General features: G+C 45.8%; 2 protein-coding genes across 4 annotated transcripts in view; both read right to left on the bottom strand.

Moving 5' to 3' along the window:
• Positions 1–6,679, bottom strand: part of LOC120933763 (NACHT, LRR and PYD domains-containing protein 3-like) — a 24,693-nt gene extending 18,014 nt beyond the window's left edge. For all 3 annotated transcript variants that reach the window (XM_040347153.1, XM_040347154.1, XM_040347155.1), the window contains exon 1: positions 6,093–6,679. In XM_040347153.1, coding sequence (XP_040203087.1) covers positions 6,093–6,592 — 500 coding nt within the window. In that variant the 5' untranslated portion in view covers positions 6,593–6,679. The remainder of the gene's footprint in view (positions 1–6,092) is intronic.
• On the bottom strand, positions 6,628–18,173 carry LOC120930815 (NACHT, LRR and PYD domains-containing protein 3-like). The gene is made up of 4 exons (XM_040341993.1): positions 17,970–18,173; positions 9,990–10,028; positions 6,702–7,797; positions 6,628–6,652 (listed from the first exon to the last, which is right to left on the bottom strand). Exons 2-4 carry the CDS (start codon positions 10,012–10,014, stop codon positions 6,628–6,630), a joined length of 1,146 nt encoding a protein of 381 aa, XP_040197927.1. The 5' UTR covers positions 10,015–10,028; positions 17,970–18,173.

Genomic DNA, 18,173 nt, shown 5'->3' with positions numbered 1-18,173 from the left:
AGGTGGTTAAAGGAGACCCCTAAAATATATACAGGATCTCCAGCCTACCTACGCAGGGGTCTCCATTCAGCGACAGTTTCTGGAAAATCCTGGAACATCACTTTGGTTCCAAACATAAAATGCAATCTAGACATTCCCATTTCCACCCACTTCTGCAGACAATCGCCCCCTCCAATGTTGTTGAGATGATGATGTCACACCCCATGGCATTATTTCCACCCCCCACATCTCTGAACACTTGAAAAACTGAAAAAGTACCCCTAGGGGCTTTGAATTGCAGAGATAAACGTTATACCTTTTTACAACTCTTACCTCAATCATTTCTACTTATCGCTGCAATTCAAAGCCCCTAGGGGTACTTTTTCCTTTTTTCAAGTTTGATCAGGGGTGTGCAGCACTCTAATTCACAGTTGGTATCGCTTTCCCTTCGCTAAGATCTCTGAACACTAAGCTTTCCCTCCATCGAATGGACACACCCATTCCTGCCCAGGGCTGTGGAGTCGGTAGATAAATGTTCCGACTCCGACTCCAACTCCTCAGTTTTATGTACTTCCGACTCCGACTCCTCGACTCCGACTCCTCTGTATTAATATGCAAATGTATTTTATACATTCCTTGAGGGAAAGAAACGCAACCTACCACCAGTGTCATCTTAAGAGCATTATAGGCCCCCGGGCAATACAGTGCACTGGGGCCCTGTCTACACAATCACGCACGAGAATTTACTGACAAAAATCATAAAATTTACTGGCAGAACCACATTTTTTACTGCCACTGCAAAAAAAAGTACCTAAAATTTCAGTTTTCAGTGCCGGACAATGCAAATGTCAGTATTTAAACTATAAACATATAGCTAGTGCTATTAGCAATGTGTTTAAGTTAAACAAAAGTAAAAAAAAAAAAATGTCTTCATTGACATGAAGGTCAGGTTACTATAACCCAGCCAGCACAGAGTTTCCTCTTACATCAGAGTCTGCAGGATTCCCCCTTACAGTGAAAGGGAACTCTTATGTAAAGGGGAACGCTGCAGATCATGATCTAAGGGGGGAACTCTGATGTGGAGGGGGGCTCTGGTGACCAGAGACAACCTTATATCAGAGTCCACTGCTTTCTCTTTCCCACTTACATCAGGGTCCGCAGACTGAGTTCCCCCTTGCATTGTAAGGGGGAATCCTGCAGACTCTGATGTGGGGGGTACTCTGGTGACCAGAGACCACCTTCCTTAGATTAAATACACTAAGGTAAGGGGGGTCACTAATATAGGAGGGGGAACCTTTATATCAGTGCCCCCTTACATTTTTGCATTCACTCCCCCCTTACATCAGCAACCCCCCCCCGCACTCGTGGAGGACCGGATCTTCTCTGTGATTTCCGCGAACTGGGCATGGGCAGTTCTAACCCGTCACTCTCCATAATTTTTTACTGGGGTTGCTGGGCAGCCGGTGCGGCCCCCCAGGCAAGCGGGGCCCCCGGGCAACTGCCCAGCGTGCCCAATGGAAAAGATGGCCCTGCCTACCACAGGACTACTGGCTGGGAAGCCAACAGTCTACTGTATTGCACAGTTTAAGCAAAAGACAAACACAATGAAAACAAAGTTTTATAAAAAAAAAAAATATTAATCAATCAAGTGGCTGGATAGTAGCAGCAGGCATAAACATCAGGAACAGGATCTTTACCAGTTCAAAAATACAAACCACAGTATTTGGTTGTTTTAGAACAAAAACAAAGCTTATCTATAATGAACCAAAAACAAAATCTGTAAAACCTAGAAATGGTTTATATTAATCTTGAAATGTAGTTCTAGGCTTAGCAAATGCAAATCAATTCAATGTAGAGTTCTAAGGAAGAGAATTGCCTCTGCCAGATCCTCTTTCATAGAGGCTCTTAAGTCAGACTTTATTATTTTTAGGGCTGAAAATAATCTTTCGACACTGACTTGGGTGGGTGGCATTGCAGTAACTATTCTGGCCACATCACTAACGATCTCTGGATAAACAAGGATGGCTTCTTCAACAGTAAGTTTTGATGAGCGATCATACTTTTCAACTTCTTTTAGTGCTTTATAAAACTCCTGTTGGAATTTTTTTTTAAATTCCAATCTAAATTTAGTAGGAGTCGGAGTCGGAGTCGGTGCATTGTTTGCCGACTCCGACTCCAGGTACCTAAAATTTCCCCCGACTCCGACTCCTCGACTCCGACTCCGACTCCACAGCCCTGTTCCTGCCCACCAAGGAATGACGGGCAGATCATACCTGACCCGGCAGGAGGAGGGCAATATGTCAGATGGCACCACTGCTGAACACTGGACAAACTCTATGAGGTGCAGTCACAATGGGAAGGCCATAGACATTGAAAAAAAATGTATAGTTTTTGGATTTGTTCGTTAAGTTGAAATTTTGTTTTGTCATATTAGCATGATTCGGTTTCGGAATTTGTTTCATATATTCTAAATCTGTACTTATTTTCGAATTGATTTGAAAAAGATTTGAGACTTGGAAGATGGCTATATTCATTCTATTCTATCCTATTTTATTTTGTTCTATTATTTTATAGTCTATTTTCTATTATATTCTGTTTTATTCTTTCCTATACTATTCTGCTGTATATATGAATCCTATGAGAGGACAGGGAACTATGGTAAGCTTTGCATTTTTGCTGCAGTGCGTTGCGTTTTTGATGCATTTGCGCTGTGTTTTTTCCCCTTGACATGTGACTGGACAAAGCACTTCACATAGGTGTGTTGGGGTTTTGATGCATTTTTGCCATTTTAATGAAGAGGTGCATTTTAAGTACACCCTTTCACTGAACATGCAAAAAAAAATGCAGCAAGCAGGACTTTTAAAAACGCAACTGACCAGTGTGACCATAGAATTTAAAGGGGTGTCTTTTTCATGTATTTTTCCACTTTTAACTGAAAACCTGATCATTGTGAAAGGGCTCTTACAAGTTCTGCTAGCTGCATTTTTGTTGGGGTAAAAAAAAACTGGGGCAAACATAGAGGAGAGTGTAGTGATCTAGATGTGTATGTATAGTGTCCAGTACTCTGGTTAGATAATTAATATCTTAGATGTTAGTATGATGACCATAAATTAAGTTGTTTCGCAGCAACTCACTCCAGGTTCTCCAGAGAACGCAAATTTAATTAACTTCCAATAACTTACAAAGTCCAAAGTCCACAGATGATACAAAAGTCCAACAGAATATAATTCAAATCTCTTCAGAGCCCTATGTCTCCAAACCCATACAGAGAGGATACCGTGAATGCATTCTCTCTGTCACAAGACTGAACTTCCAAGATATTTATTGCTTGTTTTATTGAATAGCTGAGCAATTTGATTGGTCATCTTTTATTTGAAAGACAGGAAACACATCCGGGCCCAGATTCAAGTAGAATCGCGCAATATTTGCGTGGGCAAAGAGCAAATTTTTTTCTCTGCGCCCACGCAAATATTGCGCTTTGCCCGCGATTCACGGAGCAGTTGCTCCGTAAATTGCGCGGGCAATATGCTAAGCAGCCGGGTGCAAGGCTGCCTAATGTAAATGATCCCGCCGGGGGCGGGAATCATTTAAATTAGGCGCGCTCCCGCGCCGAGCGAACAGCGCATGCTCCGTCGGGAAACTTTCCCGACGTGCATTGCGGCAAATGACGTCGCAAGGACGTCATTTGCTTGTAAGTGAACGTGAATGGCGTCCAGCGCCATTCACGGTTCACTTACGTAAACGACGTTAAATTTGAACGTCGCGAGCGGGAGGCGCAGCTATACTTTAGCATTGGCTGCGCCTGCTATAGCAGGAGCAACCTTATGCTAAAGGCGCCGTACGGAAACTCCGTACCTTGCGTGAGAAGGGCCCGCGCAACTTTTGTGAATCGGTGGTAGTATGCAATTTGCATACTACACGCCGATCACAAAGGCCGCGCCCCCTAGCGGCCAACGCAAGAATGCAGCCTGGGATGTGAAGGCATAAGGAGGCTTATGTTTGTCACATCCTAGGCTGCATTCGGTGTAACGAGGTTCCTGAATCAGGAGCACTCGTTACACCGGAGCAAGTAAGCACTTGCGCCGCGCAACCTATGGTTGCGCGGGCGCAAGTGCTTCTTGAATCTGGGCCCCTGTCTTTTAGAGTAGCAGGTAAATTACTTCAGCCAAAGTCACTAATTAGTATACATCCTTGCATACTAATAAGCCCCCTCTAATAAGTAATTAGATTGCATGTGATCTGAGTAATGGTTTGATATGTAAAAACGACTCCATCCTGTCTCTGCCTATTTGACAATAGACAAACCTCTTTTGACTTGTAACATGTAATTACAGTTATTCACTTTACGGTCAACCCTGAGGACAAGGGGGCACTCTCTACGTCTAGAGGAAAAGAGATTTCATCTCCAAATACGGAAAGGTTTCTTCACAGTAAGAGCTGTGAAAATGTGGAACAGACTCCCTCCAGAGGTGGTTCTGGCCAGCTCAGTAGATTGCTTAAAGAAAGGCCTGGATTCTTTCCTAAATGTACAGAATATAACTGAGTACTAACATTTATAGGTATAGTTCAGGGATATGCAATTAGTGGACCTCCAGCTGTTGCAAAACTACAAGTCCCATCATGCCTCTGCCTCTGGGTGTCATGCTTGTTGCTGTCAGAGTCTTGCTATGCCTCATGGGACTTGTAGTTCTGCAACAGCTGGAGGTCCGCTAATTGCATATCCCTGGTATAGTTGATCCATGGTAAATCCCATTGCCTCTCGGGGGATCAGGAAGGAATTTTTTCCCCTGCTGCAGCAAATTGGATCATGCTCTGCTAGGGTTTTTTTGCCTTCCTCTGGATCAACTGTGGGTATGGAGTTGGGTGTATGGGATTGCATTGTGTTTTTTATTTTGTTTGTTTATTTATTTTGTTTTTTTTATTTTTTTGTGGTTGAACTGGATGGACTTGTGTCTTTTTTCAACCTGACTAACTATGTAACTATGTAACTATGTAACTATATGTCTGATGTGTAAACTAGACTTATCATTTAATTTAATTCAACTGATTGAGTAGTGGTTTGAGACCCTTCCTGTCTCCCCACCCATTGACAATGGACACAATTCTTTTGCCTTGTAACGTGTAATTACAGGTTACTGAGATCTGGCCTGTATATGTTAGACTTATATAATATATATATATATATATATATATATATATAAATATACATATATTTATATATATAACACCCAACATATTACCACATATACTACTACATATTCCCCCACTTGAATCGGTTCAAATTAAAATCGATTCACAACCAAACTGCTCAGACATCCCTGGCTCTTAAGATTGAAGCCATCTCTAGGTTTTCCTTACTTTTCTGAATTATTCTTAATTGCCTTCTACCACAACAATATAAACCAAACAAAAAAACATATTAATATGAATTATACTACAGAGAGGGGAGGAGGAGGAGGAGCAGAACTAGCTCTCTGTCTCCTCTCCTCTCCAGTCCGTGGAGGGGAGAACTGTCTGCGCTGTCACCGGGCTGTGAGAAAGAGAGACTCTCAGCTCAGAGCCCTGCAGCTGCTGGGGATCCACAGTCTGGCCTCCCCCCCCCCCCCCAATCCCCCACAGTGGCCTCCTCCCCTGGTTTTCATGGTTTTCATGTGCGGGAACTAGCTTCTGGCTAGCTCGGAATGTTGGCGGGCACAGGGGAAGAGGGGCAGGAGGAGGAGCAAACCAAGGCATACTCCTCTCTGGGGAGGAGCCATGCTGTCTGGGCTCTGACAGGAAGTCAGGGTCACTCATCCATGACAGATGCAGACAACTTATACTACTGACACAGGGGGTTATAAGGGTGTGGCCAGGCACATCCGGCACACCCCCTCCAAAGGCCTATGATAACACAGATTCAAATCCATGGGTTTTCACTTAACCTGCAACTTTACATGTTGCCAGAATGTCACAGGTAACTGGAAAATTGCAGGGCTTAGGGCTGAGGAAAGCATGAATTCCCCGATCTTCTAACAAATGTGGTAGGTGGAACATGTTAGATAATCACGGTTATACTGCATGCAGGTTCCTGCCCATTCTCTGAATTCAGTTAGGATTTCCTCACACTGACTTACCTGACCTTCTGACTCCTGTGTAGGAATGGAGATAGAATTTTCTGGAACTCTGGACCCAGAGTGAGATATAGAAAATATAAAGACTGAAAACTTTCTCTCTTCAAAGCCTTCAAGCAATAGCTCAGCTGGTTGGAATAATTCCTGTCCATCCACAAGTGATCAGTACGTGAGCCATACAGAATCAAATCTGAACAACGAGACATGACTCTCCTAATGAAGTCCTCATCCTGAGTCTCATACAGACAGAAGATGGTCTGAGTAGGGAATGTCTGATCGATGTCCTTCATGGCCCATTCTATGATTGCAGGTTTGGCTCGGAGTGAGACGGGGATTCCCGAGATCTCGGAGAATGTCTTCACCTGATTCTCATTTAGGAGACCAAACAGGAATTGTACAGATAATGATAAATGTGGGGAATCTGAACTGAGGTCACGGAGTGATTCCCCTTTACAGATCTCCGGGAGGAAAGTCCCTTCCATAGACCCAGACCCATCATCCATCCCATAATAGAGAGCAGCAAGGAACTCCTGTACACTCAGGTGGATGAAGCTGTAGCAGGTCTGGGTTCGGACGTCCCAATGAAAGATGTTCTCCTTCAGAAATACGGACTCCACCTCATCCAGAGAAAGTCCGTGTCTTTCTAGATCTTTCTTCTCAAATAAGATTTGTTGGGTCAGAACTCCCTGATTGGCCAGAGCACACAGCTTCTTCAGACAGGTTTGTTTCCTGGGTACAGACGGCCCCGTCTTGCTGTGATGGGTTAGTAAAATCTCCAGGTAGAGAAGGTAAATTGAAGTCGTCGTATGACACCGAATTAAAGCCAAATCTTTTCTTATTTCTTGTTTCATTACAGTGCAGACAATCCAGCATGTGATGGGGACGGCACACATGGTGTACACAACGTCATCCTCTTTTATTATACGGAGAACCTTGTCTGCATCTTCTTTATTTCCATAGAATTTATGGACATATTCCTCCCGATCTTCCCTTGTAAATCCCTGGATTTCCACATTGCGAGAATCATCAATGAATGTGTTAAGTTTCTCCATGGCCAGTGACCTTGTGGTGATTATCAGAGAAGATTCTGGGAGAACCTGTCTCCTGAGCAAGCTTTGGAGAATTATTTCTTTGTGGGTTTCCATAGAAATGTCAGGACAACCCTCAGATTTCCCCTCCAGAGTCCACCTCAGTTCATCAAACCCATCAACTATGATGAGAAGTTTTCTCTGACTTCCAGGATCCTCCAGAATAGACACCAGGTCACCTGAACTCAGTCTGCAGGATCTGGATAAAAGTCCCACAAGACTTATGTCTCCAGGGATGGTGTTGATTTCTCTACAGCTCAGATAAAACACAAAGTCAAACTTGTCTCGGTAGAGATCCTCAGAGGCCCAGTCCAGCATGATCTTCTTGGAGGTCATTGTTTTCCCAATCCCAGCCGCTCCTTCTAACACCACAATCTTAGGGATGGAACCGTCTTCATCGGGGTCAAAAAGGGCCGGGATTGTGGTTGGGGATCTTTTCTCCATGAGCTGTAGATGTCTTCTGCCTGAACTCCTTATGTCTTCATCTTTTCCCTCTTTATTCTGGGGTCCGTACTTGGGGAATCTTTTCTGTAGAGGAACATCCTCCTCCATATGGGAATTATATTCATTAAATCTTTGGAACGTCTCTTTTGCAGACTCTCTGTATTCTTTTCCGATTTCTTTATGAGAGAAAGAAGAATATTTTATTCCACATACACACATGAAATAGTATTTATAAGACAGAGTTTGAAATTTAGTATTCTAACCATAAGTCCCAATAATGGAACCTTAAAAGAAGAAACAGTAGGTGCACGCGATATTGTGTCAATCTCGCTCCATTTCTCGGCGAGATTGAGCACCTACGAGCCGGCATTTTTAAATAAAAATCCGGCATGGGTTCCCCCCTCAGGAGCATACCGGGCCCTTAGGTCTGTTATGGGTTGTAAGGAGAGCCCCCCCTACGCCGAAAAAACGGCGTAGGGGGTCCCCCTACAATCCATACCAGACCCGTATCCAAAGCACGCTACCCGGCCGGCCAGGAAAGGAGTGGGGACGAGCGAGCGCCCCCCCCCTCCTGAGCCGTACCAGGCTGCATGCCCTCAACATGGGGGGGTTGGGTGCTCTGGGGCAGGGGGGCGCACTGTGGCCCCCCCACCTCAGAGCACCGTGTCCCCATGTTGATGAGGACAGGGCCCCTTCCCGACAACCCTGGCCGTTGGTTGTCGGGGTATGCGGGCGGGAGGCTTATCGGAAGCTGGGAGCCCCCTTTAATAAGGGGGCCCCCAGATACCGGCCCCCCACCCTAAGTGAATGGATATGGGGTACAGTAGGTGAACTCGATATTGTGTCAATCTCGCTCCCTTTCTCGGCGAGATTGACCACCTACGAGCCCCATCGCGGGAGCCAGCGCCGCACACGTGTAGAATTGGCGGGAATCAAAGTCGGGTCTCCCGTCGCTTCTATGACGCGCACGTTGGAATGTGCTGTCACTATTCCAGTGAGTGCGAGATGTCGGCGAAATCTCGGCACCATGTCGCCGAGAATCAGCGCGATGCTGTCATGCTAAAAACACAATATCACAAACACCTACTGTATCCCATAAATTACAGGAGGATTGTGTAATTATCCAAACTATGTAGTCATCATCCAGACCAGAACGATAACTAGAAAACGAAGGGCCCCCGGTGCAAGAAATCATGAAGGGCCCCTCTGACCACCATCTCAATCGGTCTTGGTGCTCTTTCCATTGCTCTCTGGGACCCTTTCTCTGGTCAAAGGGCCATTAAATGGAAAAAGCGCCCAGAGGCGATTCAGTTTGCATGTGTTGCGCTTTACAAGTTTCTCACTCACTCATTCACTCATTCCCTTCAAGCCTTGGGCCCTTCCCTCTGGCCCGGGGCCCTTCCTACTTACTTCTATCATGGGGCCCTTTATAAGCCCCGGTTCACACTGCTGCAACTTATCATGTGACTTGCGAAAAAAAAAGTTGCCTGACCAGTCAAGATAAATTAATTTCAATGGGTGCTACCTTAAAAGGGTTGTATGGGTTTTTTTTTTTAAATAACAAACATACTTACCTCCACTGTGCAGCTCGTTATGCACAGAGTGCCCCCGATCCATGTCTTCTGGGGTCCCTTGGCGGCTGTCTCGGCTCCTCCTCGCTTCTGGTAACTTCCCTGGGAAGCGCTCGCCCAAGGGGGTTAGCTTGCGGGCGCACTCCCGAGTCCTGTATCCGGCGTCCATAGCTGCTGACTACAGGACTGGGCCCACCCCCTGGCCTTCACGTCATTGTAGTTGATTGACAGCAGCACGAGCCAATGGCTGCGCTGCCATCAATCTATCCAATAAAGAGCGGGCCGAGAAGAGCCAAGAAGCAAGCCCATTCTTGACATGGGCCTTTTGAGGGCTCAGGTAAGTAAACGGGGGCTTGGGGGGCGGAAAGTAACGGATGGTTTTTCACTTTAATGCATAGGATGCATTAAGGTGAAAAAACATGAAGGTTTACAACCCCTTTAATCAATGCGACTCAAGTCACAGCAAAAAAAAAAAAAAAAAAGATTCCTGCACTACAACTTTGGTGTGATATCCATAGACCAAATACCAAAAGTTGCAAGAAAGTAACAAGAAAATCACAAGCAAGTTGCAAGCAAGTCGCATGACTTTGGGGGTTGCAACAGTGTGAAAAAAGCCAATGTTCTGCAGCAGGGCCCTCCTGCAGTCTTAGGGCCTCCCCACCGCGCCAGAATGTCAGGGCCCGGTCACAAGTGCGAACTTTGTGACCCTGGGAGTTCTGCCACTGATCCAGACTACAACATAATGAAATGTTCATCCAAAAAAGAGATCTCATATCAGACGTGGATGTCCTACTAACCTGAGTATCTGTTGTCATGTGTCATCTTCTTCAGTTTGGCTGGAAATAAGATCAGGGAAGTGATTAGTCCTGACAAACCTCTGAAATGTATAAAATAATAACTAAGAGAATTATTAGTGTAGCAGATCCTCCCAGACACCATCATCCCACCAACCCTCTGTAGATTGGAGTCTCTCCTCCAGGTGATGGGGAGGGTCTTTGTCTGCCTGGTAACATCTCAGCACATTGCAGTGACATGTGACCATGGTGGGGGGACCAGAAAAGCCCCCAATTCTCTATGCAGGGCTTAAAGGGCAAACACCTAGAATCTGGAGCCTTGACTCCTCTTTCTGATGGAGGTTCAGGTGGATGCATGGGGCACAAGGCTCAGAACCCCGAGCAACAGTCATGAGGGTCTCCCAGGAATACAGCTATAAATATGGAGGTTCTGTATAGAGGTTCTGTATACGTTTAGGTGACCAGATTTTTTAAATGAAATCCAGGGACATATTTTTTTTACAAGTAATGGCGGCAATCAGCGACTCTCTGCCCGTTGCCGCCGCTGACCGCCTCACATCCTGTCTAGGGGTCAAGTCCTGGGGAAAAAAGTGTGGGAACTCCCACCCAAGATCTACTCCCCCACCAAAAAAAAATGATACGCTCATATGCATAATTACTAAACCGCATGTTTTTTTTTTTTCGATCCACTGTAATCCTTTATGTCTGCCGCGAGTTATCGCGGGATTTAGAAAGAAGCAAGTTCTTTCTAAATCCTGCGATAACTCGCGTCATACCTCCGCAATGTCTCCTGGGAACAATGACAAAAGCTCCCAGGAGACATTGCAGCATCGAGGATCTGACGGAATACCCGCACACTACCCGATGAATCCATTTACAGGAAGCGGCCAGTAACATAAAGGATTACTAAGGTTTGCCTGCCCCTGACAGTGACTCGAGCTGGGCATCGCTGCTTAGTGAAGGATTGGCTCGGGCGGCTCGGCTGCTCTAGTCCTGCAAAGGGAACTGAGTTCCTGCTGTGAAAAAAGTGCAGAAACTCCGTTCCCACGTGTTCCCGCAGGACTTGAGCCCTGATCCTGTCAAGTCTTACTCTCTGGGCCCCCGGCTACTACTGGGTGGGGAGTGGAGGAAGATCACTCCGCCAGGGAAGGCAAGGAGATAGGCAGGTAGGCGGCTGGTCGGGATTTGAGCCAAGGCAGAAGAACATGCGAGCGGAGCTGAATGGGCACCCCGAAACGGAAGGAATATTCCCACTACTCCGACCAGCACATGATCATCAGAAAGATGCACAGATCATGAAAAAAAAAATACACCCCTCTAAGCTAGTAGGAGCGGCAGAGCGGGGGGTTGTAATTAAATTATTTTTTTAATTCTGCACTGACCCTGTTCAAATCCAATCCAGGGACAAAATCAGGGACAGACTTGGTCCGGGGACAGTGTCCTCAATCCGGGGACTGTCCCCGGAAACCGGGGATGTCTGGTCACCCTAGTATAAGTGTCTGCAATCGTATCGCTCTGCCCGGCATGCTGAGTGATGTCATTGTGTTAGTGCTTGTTCACTTGCTTCAAAACATGACATTGGACAGGCTTTTTTTAAAGCGCTCTGAATGCCAGTCAAAGCTCCTGTCACTAAATGAAATGGTGAGCTTACAGTCTTGTTTACAACTTGTGTCTGCTTTGCTTCGCTTCAAAAATTATTCAAAAACACTAGAATTTGCAGGTTGTTCACCCCAATAAACACCTTGCTGGTTGTTAAAGCGGGAGTTCACCCGAAAAACTATTTTTAACATTAGATTGAGGCTCATTTTGTGAAGGGGAATCGGGTGTTTTTTTTTTAAATCGAAGTCGTACTTACCGTTTTAGAGAGTGATCTTCTCCGCCGCTTCCGGGTATGGTCTTCAGACTGGGCGTTCCTATTTGATTGACATACTTCCGACAGGCTTCCGATGGTCGCATACATCGCGTCACGAGTAGCCGAAAGAAGCCGAACATCGGTGCGGCTCTATACTGCGCCTGCGCACCGCCGTTCGGCTACTTTCGGAAAATCGTGACGCGATGTATGCGACCGTCGGAAGCCTGACGGAAGCCTGTCAATCAAATAGGAACGCCCAGTCCCGCAGACCGTACCTGGAAGCGGCGGAGAAGATCTATCTCTAAAACGGTAAGTACTGCTTCGATTTAAAAAAAAACACCCGATTCCCCTAGACAAAATGAGCCTCAATCTAATGTTAAAAATTAAGTTTTTGGGTGAACCTCCACTTTAAGGAGGGTCATGTGATGTCACGTGACATCAGAAGAAGGCCCAGCCCCTTACCTATATAAGAACTGACAAAGCGCAGAGTGGGCACACGACGCGCGGCCTCTTACGCGATGAAGCATTTTTTTTTCTATTTTCCGGCCCCAGCGGGTGGCATGATTGATAATGGATTAACATCGAGGGACACCATTTCATTATTTTACATTTTTCAATAAAGAACTTGTCAAAAACTATTTCTTGTGTTTTTTTTTACTTTTTGACACTTTTTTGGTGAATGGGTAGGAGTACCATGTACCCAATACCCATTCACATGGGGGTGGGGGGGTGGGATCTGGGGGTCCGCTTGTTTCTAAGAGGGTTCCAGATTCCGATAAACCCCCGGCTGCAGACCCCAACAACCATAGCCCAGGATTGTCGTGAAGAGGCCCTTGTCCCCACAACATGGGGACAAGGTGCTTTGGGGCAGTTTTGCTGCAGCATGTTCTATACATGCTACAGATGCTTTACTTTACAGGTACTTTAAGAGAACCCCCCAGGCACTATATTTGGAAAGATTTCACTCCTGCCTGTCTGTCCCCGATTACAGAGACATCTGCACAGATCGCAAAAAGTAGTACAGAATCTACTTTTGAAATCGGTGTAGCGCCGCAGATGCGGCGTCGCACCAATTAGGATGGTGCCATTACCGGCAATTGCCGCAGATTTGACATGCGATTTGACATGTCAATCACATGTCAAATCGCATCAGTGTGAACCAGGGCTGAAGCATAATTAACCACTTAAGGACCGGACCAATATGCAGCTAAATGACCCAAGGGGTTTTTACAATTCGGCAACGGCGTTGCTTTAACAGACAATTGCGCGGTCGTGCGACGTGGCTCCCAAACAAAATTGGCGTCCTTTTTTCCCCACAAATAGAGCTTTCTTTTAGTGGTATTTGATCACCTCTGCGGTTTTTATTTTTTGCGCTATAAACAAAAATAGAGAGACAATTTTGAAAAAAATGCAATATTTTTTACTTTTTGCTATAATAAATATCCCCCAAAAACATATCTAAAAAAATTTTTTTCCCTCAGTTTAGGCCGATACGTATTCTTCTACCTATTTTTGGTAAAAAAAATTGCAATAAGCGTTTATCGATTGGTTTGCGCAAAATTTATAGCGTTTACAAAATAGGGGATATTTTTATTGCATTTTTATAAAAAAAAAATTTTTTACTACTAATGGCGGCTATCAGCGATTTTTTTCGTGACTGCGACATTATGGCGGACACTTCGGACAATTTTGACACATTTTTGGGACCATTGTCATTTTCACAGCAAAAAATGCATTTAAATTGCATTGTTTATTGTGAAAATGACAGTTGCAGTTTGGGAGTTAACCACAGGGGGCGCTGTAGGAGTTAGGGTTCACCTAGTGTGTGTTTACAACTGTAGGGGGGTGTGGCTGTAGGAATGACATCATCGATCGAGTCTCCCTATAAAAGGGATCACTCGATCGATGCGCCGCCACAGTGAAGCTCGGGGAAGCCGTGTTTACATACGGCTCTCCCTGTTCTTCAGCTCCGGGGAGCGATCGCGACGGATCGGCTATAAACGAATAGCCGCGCCGTCGTCCCGGATCGCTCCCCGAGGGGATCCGACCGCCGCATGTAGCGGGGGGGGGTCCCGATCGGACCCCCGACCCACGTCTAGGCAGGGACGTACAGGTACGCCAATGTGCCTGTCCGTGCCATTCTGCCGACGTATGTACATGAGGCGGTCGGGAAGTGGTTAAAAGCACTGCTTCTGAAAAAACGATTGCCTTCTGTCAAAATGTGAGTGTAGTGCCCTGTACACACGATCGGTTCTTCTGATGAAAACGGACCGATGGATTTTTTCATCAGATATCCGATGAAGCTGACTTTCATCAGTCTTTCCTACACACCATCGTTTAAAAATCCGATCTTGTCCAACGCGGTGACTTAAAACACAACGACGTGCAGAGAAAAATGAAGATCAATGCTTCCGAGCATGCGTCGACTTGATTCTGAGCATGCGTGGATTTTTGACCGATGGACTTCCCCACAGACGATCATTTTTTTTCTATCGGTTTTTTTAACCGTACGAACATTTTAAAACAGGTTCTATTTTTTTTTCCACCGATGGGGCCCACACACGATCGGTTCGTCCGATGAAAAGGGTCCATCGGTCCGTATTCATCAGACAAACCGATCGTGTGTACAGGGCATTACAGTTGAAGTGATTTTATTGTGTCATCATTAAAGCTGAATCATACTAGGGCAGACATGACCCTTTCCTTTCGTTTTTGTCCAGATATATTCCTGCCACCCGGTAGAATACTAGAGAGCTGGATCACCCTGTGGGCTTATGTTTCACCTACTTTGTAGAACTGTTACCATCGACCAGCTGGAGGAACTAACATTCTGAATCTTGCCTGTGTGCCAACCGTTTGCTTTGCTCAGTTCATGCCTGCCCTGGCGTGGTAGCCAGGCACTATAGCATTGTGTATAAATCCTGGGGGCAACCGAGTACCAGTAGGTCTGCTAGCCGTGTGGTAAAGGGGGCTGCTATGGGTGAAGAACACAGAAGCTAGCTATAGTGTCTGACCACCCGCGTTAGGGGTCTGAGCAGGGCCGGCCTTTGGGGTGTGCGAGCCGTGCGACCGCACAGAGCACCCTGAGCAAACGGGGGCGCCGTGCGGCCATCACAGCTCACAGCAAGCTCAGCCACTAGCACAGCGCCGGCCGCGAGTGGGACAGATCAGCAGGGGTATCGGAGCACACTGAGAGCTCCAGAGAGAGAGATGAGCTGGGCGTATCACAGCCGGCTCTGACATCTCTCCCCTCCCCTTGCTGCCCGCACAGCCAGTTAGAGGAGAGGAGCTGCTTTTACTCCTCCCCTCCTCTCTTCCTCTCCTTGTGTCTGCCCCGCCCACTCTTTTACTCCTCTCCCCTCTCAAGCACAGCAAACAGAAGGGAAAGATGGAGGAGTGTGATATCCATCCAGTCAGTCCCTCCTGCCTCTGAGTGAGTACACTGTACACTGATGTAGGGGTGGTCTTCATTCCCTTCTCTCTCTCTTCACCTTTCTTTCTTTCTCTCTCCCTATTATCTATCTATCTATCTATCTATCTATCTATCTATCTATCTATCTATCTATCTATATATCTATCTATCTTTCTTTCTTTCTTTCTTCCTCTTTCTCTTTTTTTTATTCTTTCTCTCTTTCTTTCTTTTTTTCTTTCTTTCTTTCTCCTCCCTTTCCTTCTTTCTTTCTTTCTCCTCCCTTTCTTTCTTTTTTTCTCCTCCCTTTCTTTTTTTCTCCTCCCTTTCTTTCTTTCTCCTCCCTTTCTTTCTCCTCCCTTTCTTTCTCTCTCTTTCTCTCTCTTTCTCCTTTCTCTCTTTTTTTTTATTCTTTATTTCTTTCTTTCTCCTCCCTTTCTTCCTTTTCTTTCTTTCTTTCTTTCTTTCTTTCTTTCTTTCTCCTTCCTTTCTTTCTTTCTTTCTTTCTTTCTTTCTTTCTTTCTTTCTTTCTTTCTCCTCCCTTTCTTTCTTTCTTTCTTTTTTTTTCTCCTCCCTTTCTTTCTTTCTCCTCCCTTTCTTTCTCCTCCCTTTCTTTCTTTCTCCTCCCTTTCTTTCTTTGTTTCTCCTCTCTTTCTTTCTTTCTTTCTTTCTTTCTTTCTTTCTGTCTTTCTTTCTTTCTCCTCCCTTTCTTTCTTTTTTCTCCTCCCTTTCTTTCTTTCTTTCTTTCTTTCTTTCTTCTCCCTTTCTTTCTTTCTTTCTTTCTTTCTTTCTTTCTCCTCCCTTTCTTTCTTTCTTTCTTTCTTTTTTCTCCTCCCTTTCTTTCTTTCTTTTTTCTCCTCCCTTTCTTTCTTTCTTTCTTTCTTTCTTTCTTTCTTTCTTTCTTTCTTTCTTTCTTTCTTTCTTTCTTTCTTTCTCCATCCATCCTCCTTTTCTTTCTCTCTCTCCCTTTATCTATCTATTTTTTATTTCTTTCTTCCTTCATCCTCTTTCTTTCTCAAAATTATCTATCTATCGATTGGTGATGATGGGGGGTTGCGCCACAGGCTTTGCTCGCACAGGGCGCCTGAACACCTAAGGCCGGCCCTGGGTCTGAGTGACAGTGCCTCATCCATGCTTCCTGTTTCAATTGTATCTCAGATTTATATATCCCATACAGTGGAACCTCGGATTGCGAGCATAATCCGTTCCAGGAGAACGCTCGTAATCCAAAGTACTCTGATATCAAAGCGAGTTTCCCCCTTGAAGTCAATGGAAACGAAAATAATTTGTTCCGCATTGACTTCAATGGCATGCAATACTGCATTCGTCCAGAGGCAGAGGGGCACCGGAGAGCCTCAGAAACAGCCGGAAAGGTCCGAGGACAGCTCGGCTGACCTCAGCAAACCTCAGAAAGACTCGGGAATGTAGTATTTCCGAGTCTTTCCAAACGGCGCCGTTTGGCTCTGCTCTGTGCCGTTCGGCACCGTTTGGCTCTGCTCGGCGCTGTTCAGCTCCACTTGGCTCCGGCGCCCCCCACCTCAGGCCAAACACGGTACTGCACACCGATTGGCCTAAATCACTTAGGGGTGTCCTCACTTTTGTTGCCAGCTGTTTAGACACTTTTGTTGCCAGCTGTGTGTTGAGTTATTTTGAGGGGACAGCAAATTTACACTGTTATTCAAGCTGTACACTCACTACACAACATTGTAGCAAAGTGTCATTTCTTCAGTGTTGTCACATGAAAAGGTACAAGAAAATATTTACAAAAATGTGAGGGGTGTGCTAACTTTTGTGAGATACTGGCCCAGATTCAAGAAGCAATTGCGCCCGTGTAACCATAAGTTACGCGGCGCAATTGCTTACTTGCTCCGGTGTAACGAGTGCTCCTGATTCAGGAACCTCGTTACACCGACTGCAGCCTAAAATCTGCGCGGCATAAGGCTCTTATGCCACGCAGATTTTAGGCTGCATTCTTGCGTTGGCCGCTAGGGGGCGCTCCCATTGTGATCAGTGTATAGTATGCAAATTGCATACTATCACCGATTCACAAACTTGCGCGGGCCCCGTGCAAGCCAGGTACGGAGTTTCCGTACGGCAACTTTAGGATTGGCTGCCCCTACTATTAGAAGGGGCAGCCTTGCGCTAAAGTATAGCCGCCGCTCCCGCGACGTGAAATTTGAATTTCACGCCGTTTGCGTAAGTGATTCGTGAATGGCGCTGGACGCCATTCACGTTCACTTTGAAGCAAATGACGTCCTTGCGACGTCATTTGCCGCAATGCACGTCGGGAAAGTTTCCCGACGGAGCATGCGCTTGTACGCTCGGCGCGGGAGCGCGCCTAATTTAAATGATTCCCGCCCCCGGCGGGATCATTTACATTGCGCGCGCTTACGCCGGGCAATTTTGCCGGCGCGCCCTCGCAGTTTACGGAGCTACTGCTCCGTGAATCGAGGGCAGCGCAAAATATTTGCGGGGGCGCAGGGCAAAATCGTTGCCCTGCTCCCCCCGCAAATATCGCGCAAATGTACCTGAATCTGGGCCACTGTATGTGTGTCACAGCCGATTCCTTGCTATGACTAAATGGAGATCTCTTTGTCACTCGTTTGTTACCATGATTCACTATTTTGTTGGATTCTTCTATTATCTGTACTTTTCTTTTGAAATACAATAATATATATATATATAAAAAAAGCAGTCAGAAGAATGATTGGTGGGGTCTCACCATGTTAGATCTGCCCATACATCCTCCAATCAGATTGTTTGTACCGCCAGACAATGAAGAGAGCTGAAAATATTCCTAGAAATGTGAAGAGTCCAATCACAGAAGACCCTGGAGGAGAAAACCTGGAAACACGGCACGCCAACTTCTTCTCATCCTATGAAGACCAGACGTGAGCGAGGAGGATACTCGGCCTCGTCTCATATA

Source organism: Rana temporaria, chromosome 3 (genome assembly GCF_905171775.1).
Source record: "Rana temporaria chromosome 3, aRanTem1.1, whole genome shotgun sequence".
Lineage (NCBI taxonomy): Eukaryota > Metazoa > Chordata > Amphibia > Anura > Ranidae > Rana > Rana temporaria.
The sequence above is the reverse complement of the archived record's forward strand: the minus strand, read 5'-3'. Positions and strand labels throughout refer to the sequence as shown.

Excerpts from the sequence above, each read along its gene's own strand:
- LOC120930815 (XM_040341993.1), bottom strand. The coding sequence starts at position 10,014 with ATGACACATGACAACAGATACTCAG. Across the intron at positions 7,798-9,989 it reads ACATGACAACAGATACTCAG|AAATCGGAAAAGAATACAGA; the intron begins GTTAGTAGGACA and ends TCTCTCATAAAG. Across the intron at positions 6,653-6,701 it reads CTTTCTCTGGATGAGGTGGA|ACCTGCTACAGCTTCATCCA; the intron begins GTCCGTATTTCT and ends GTCCGAACCCAG.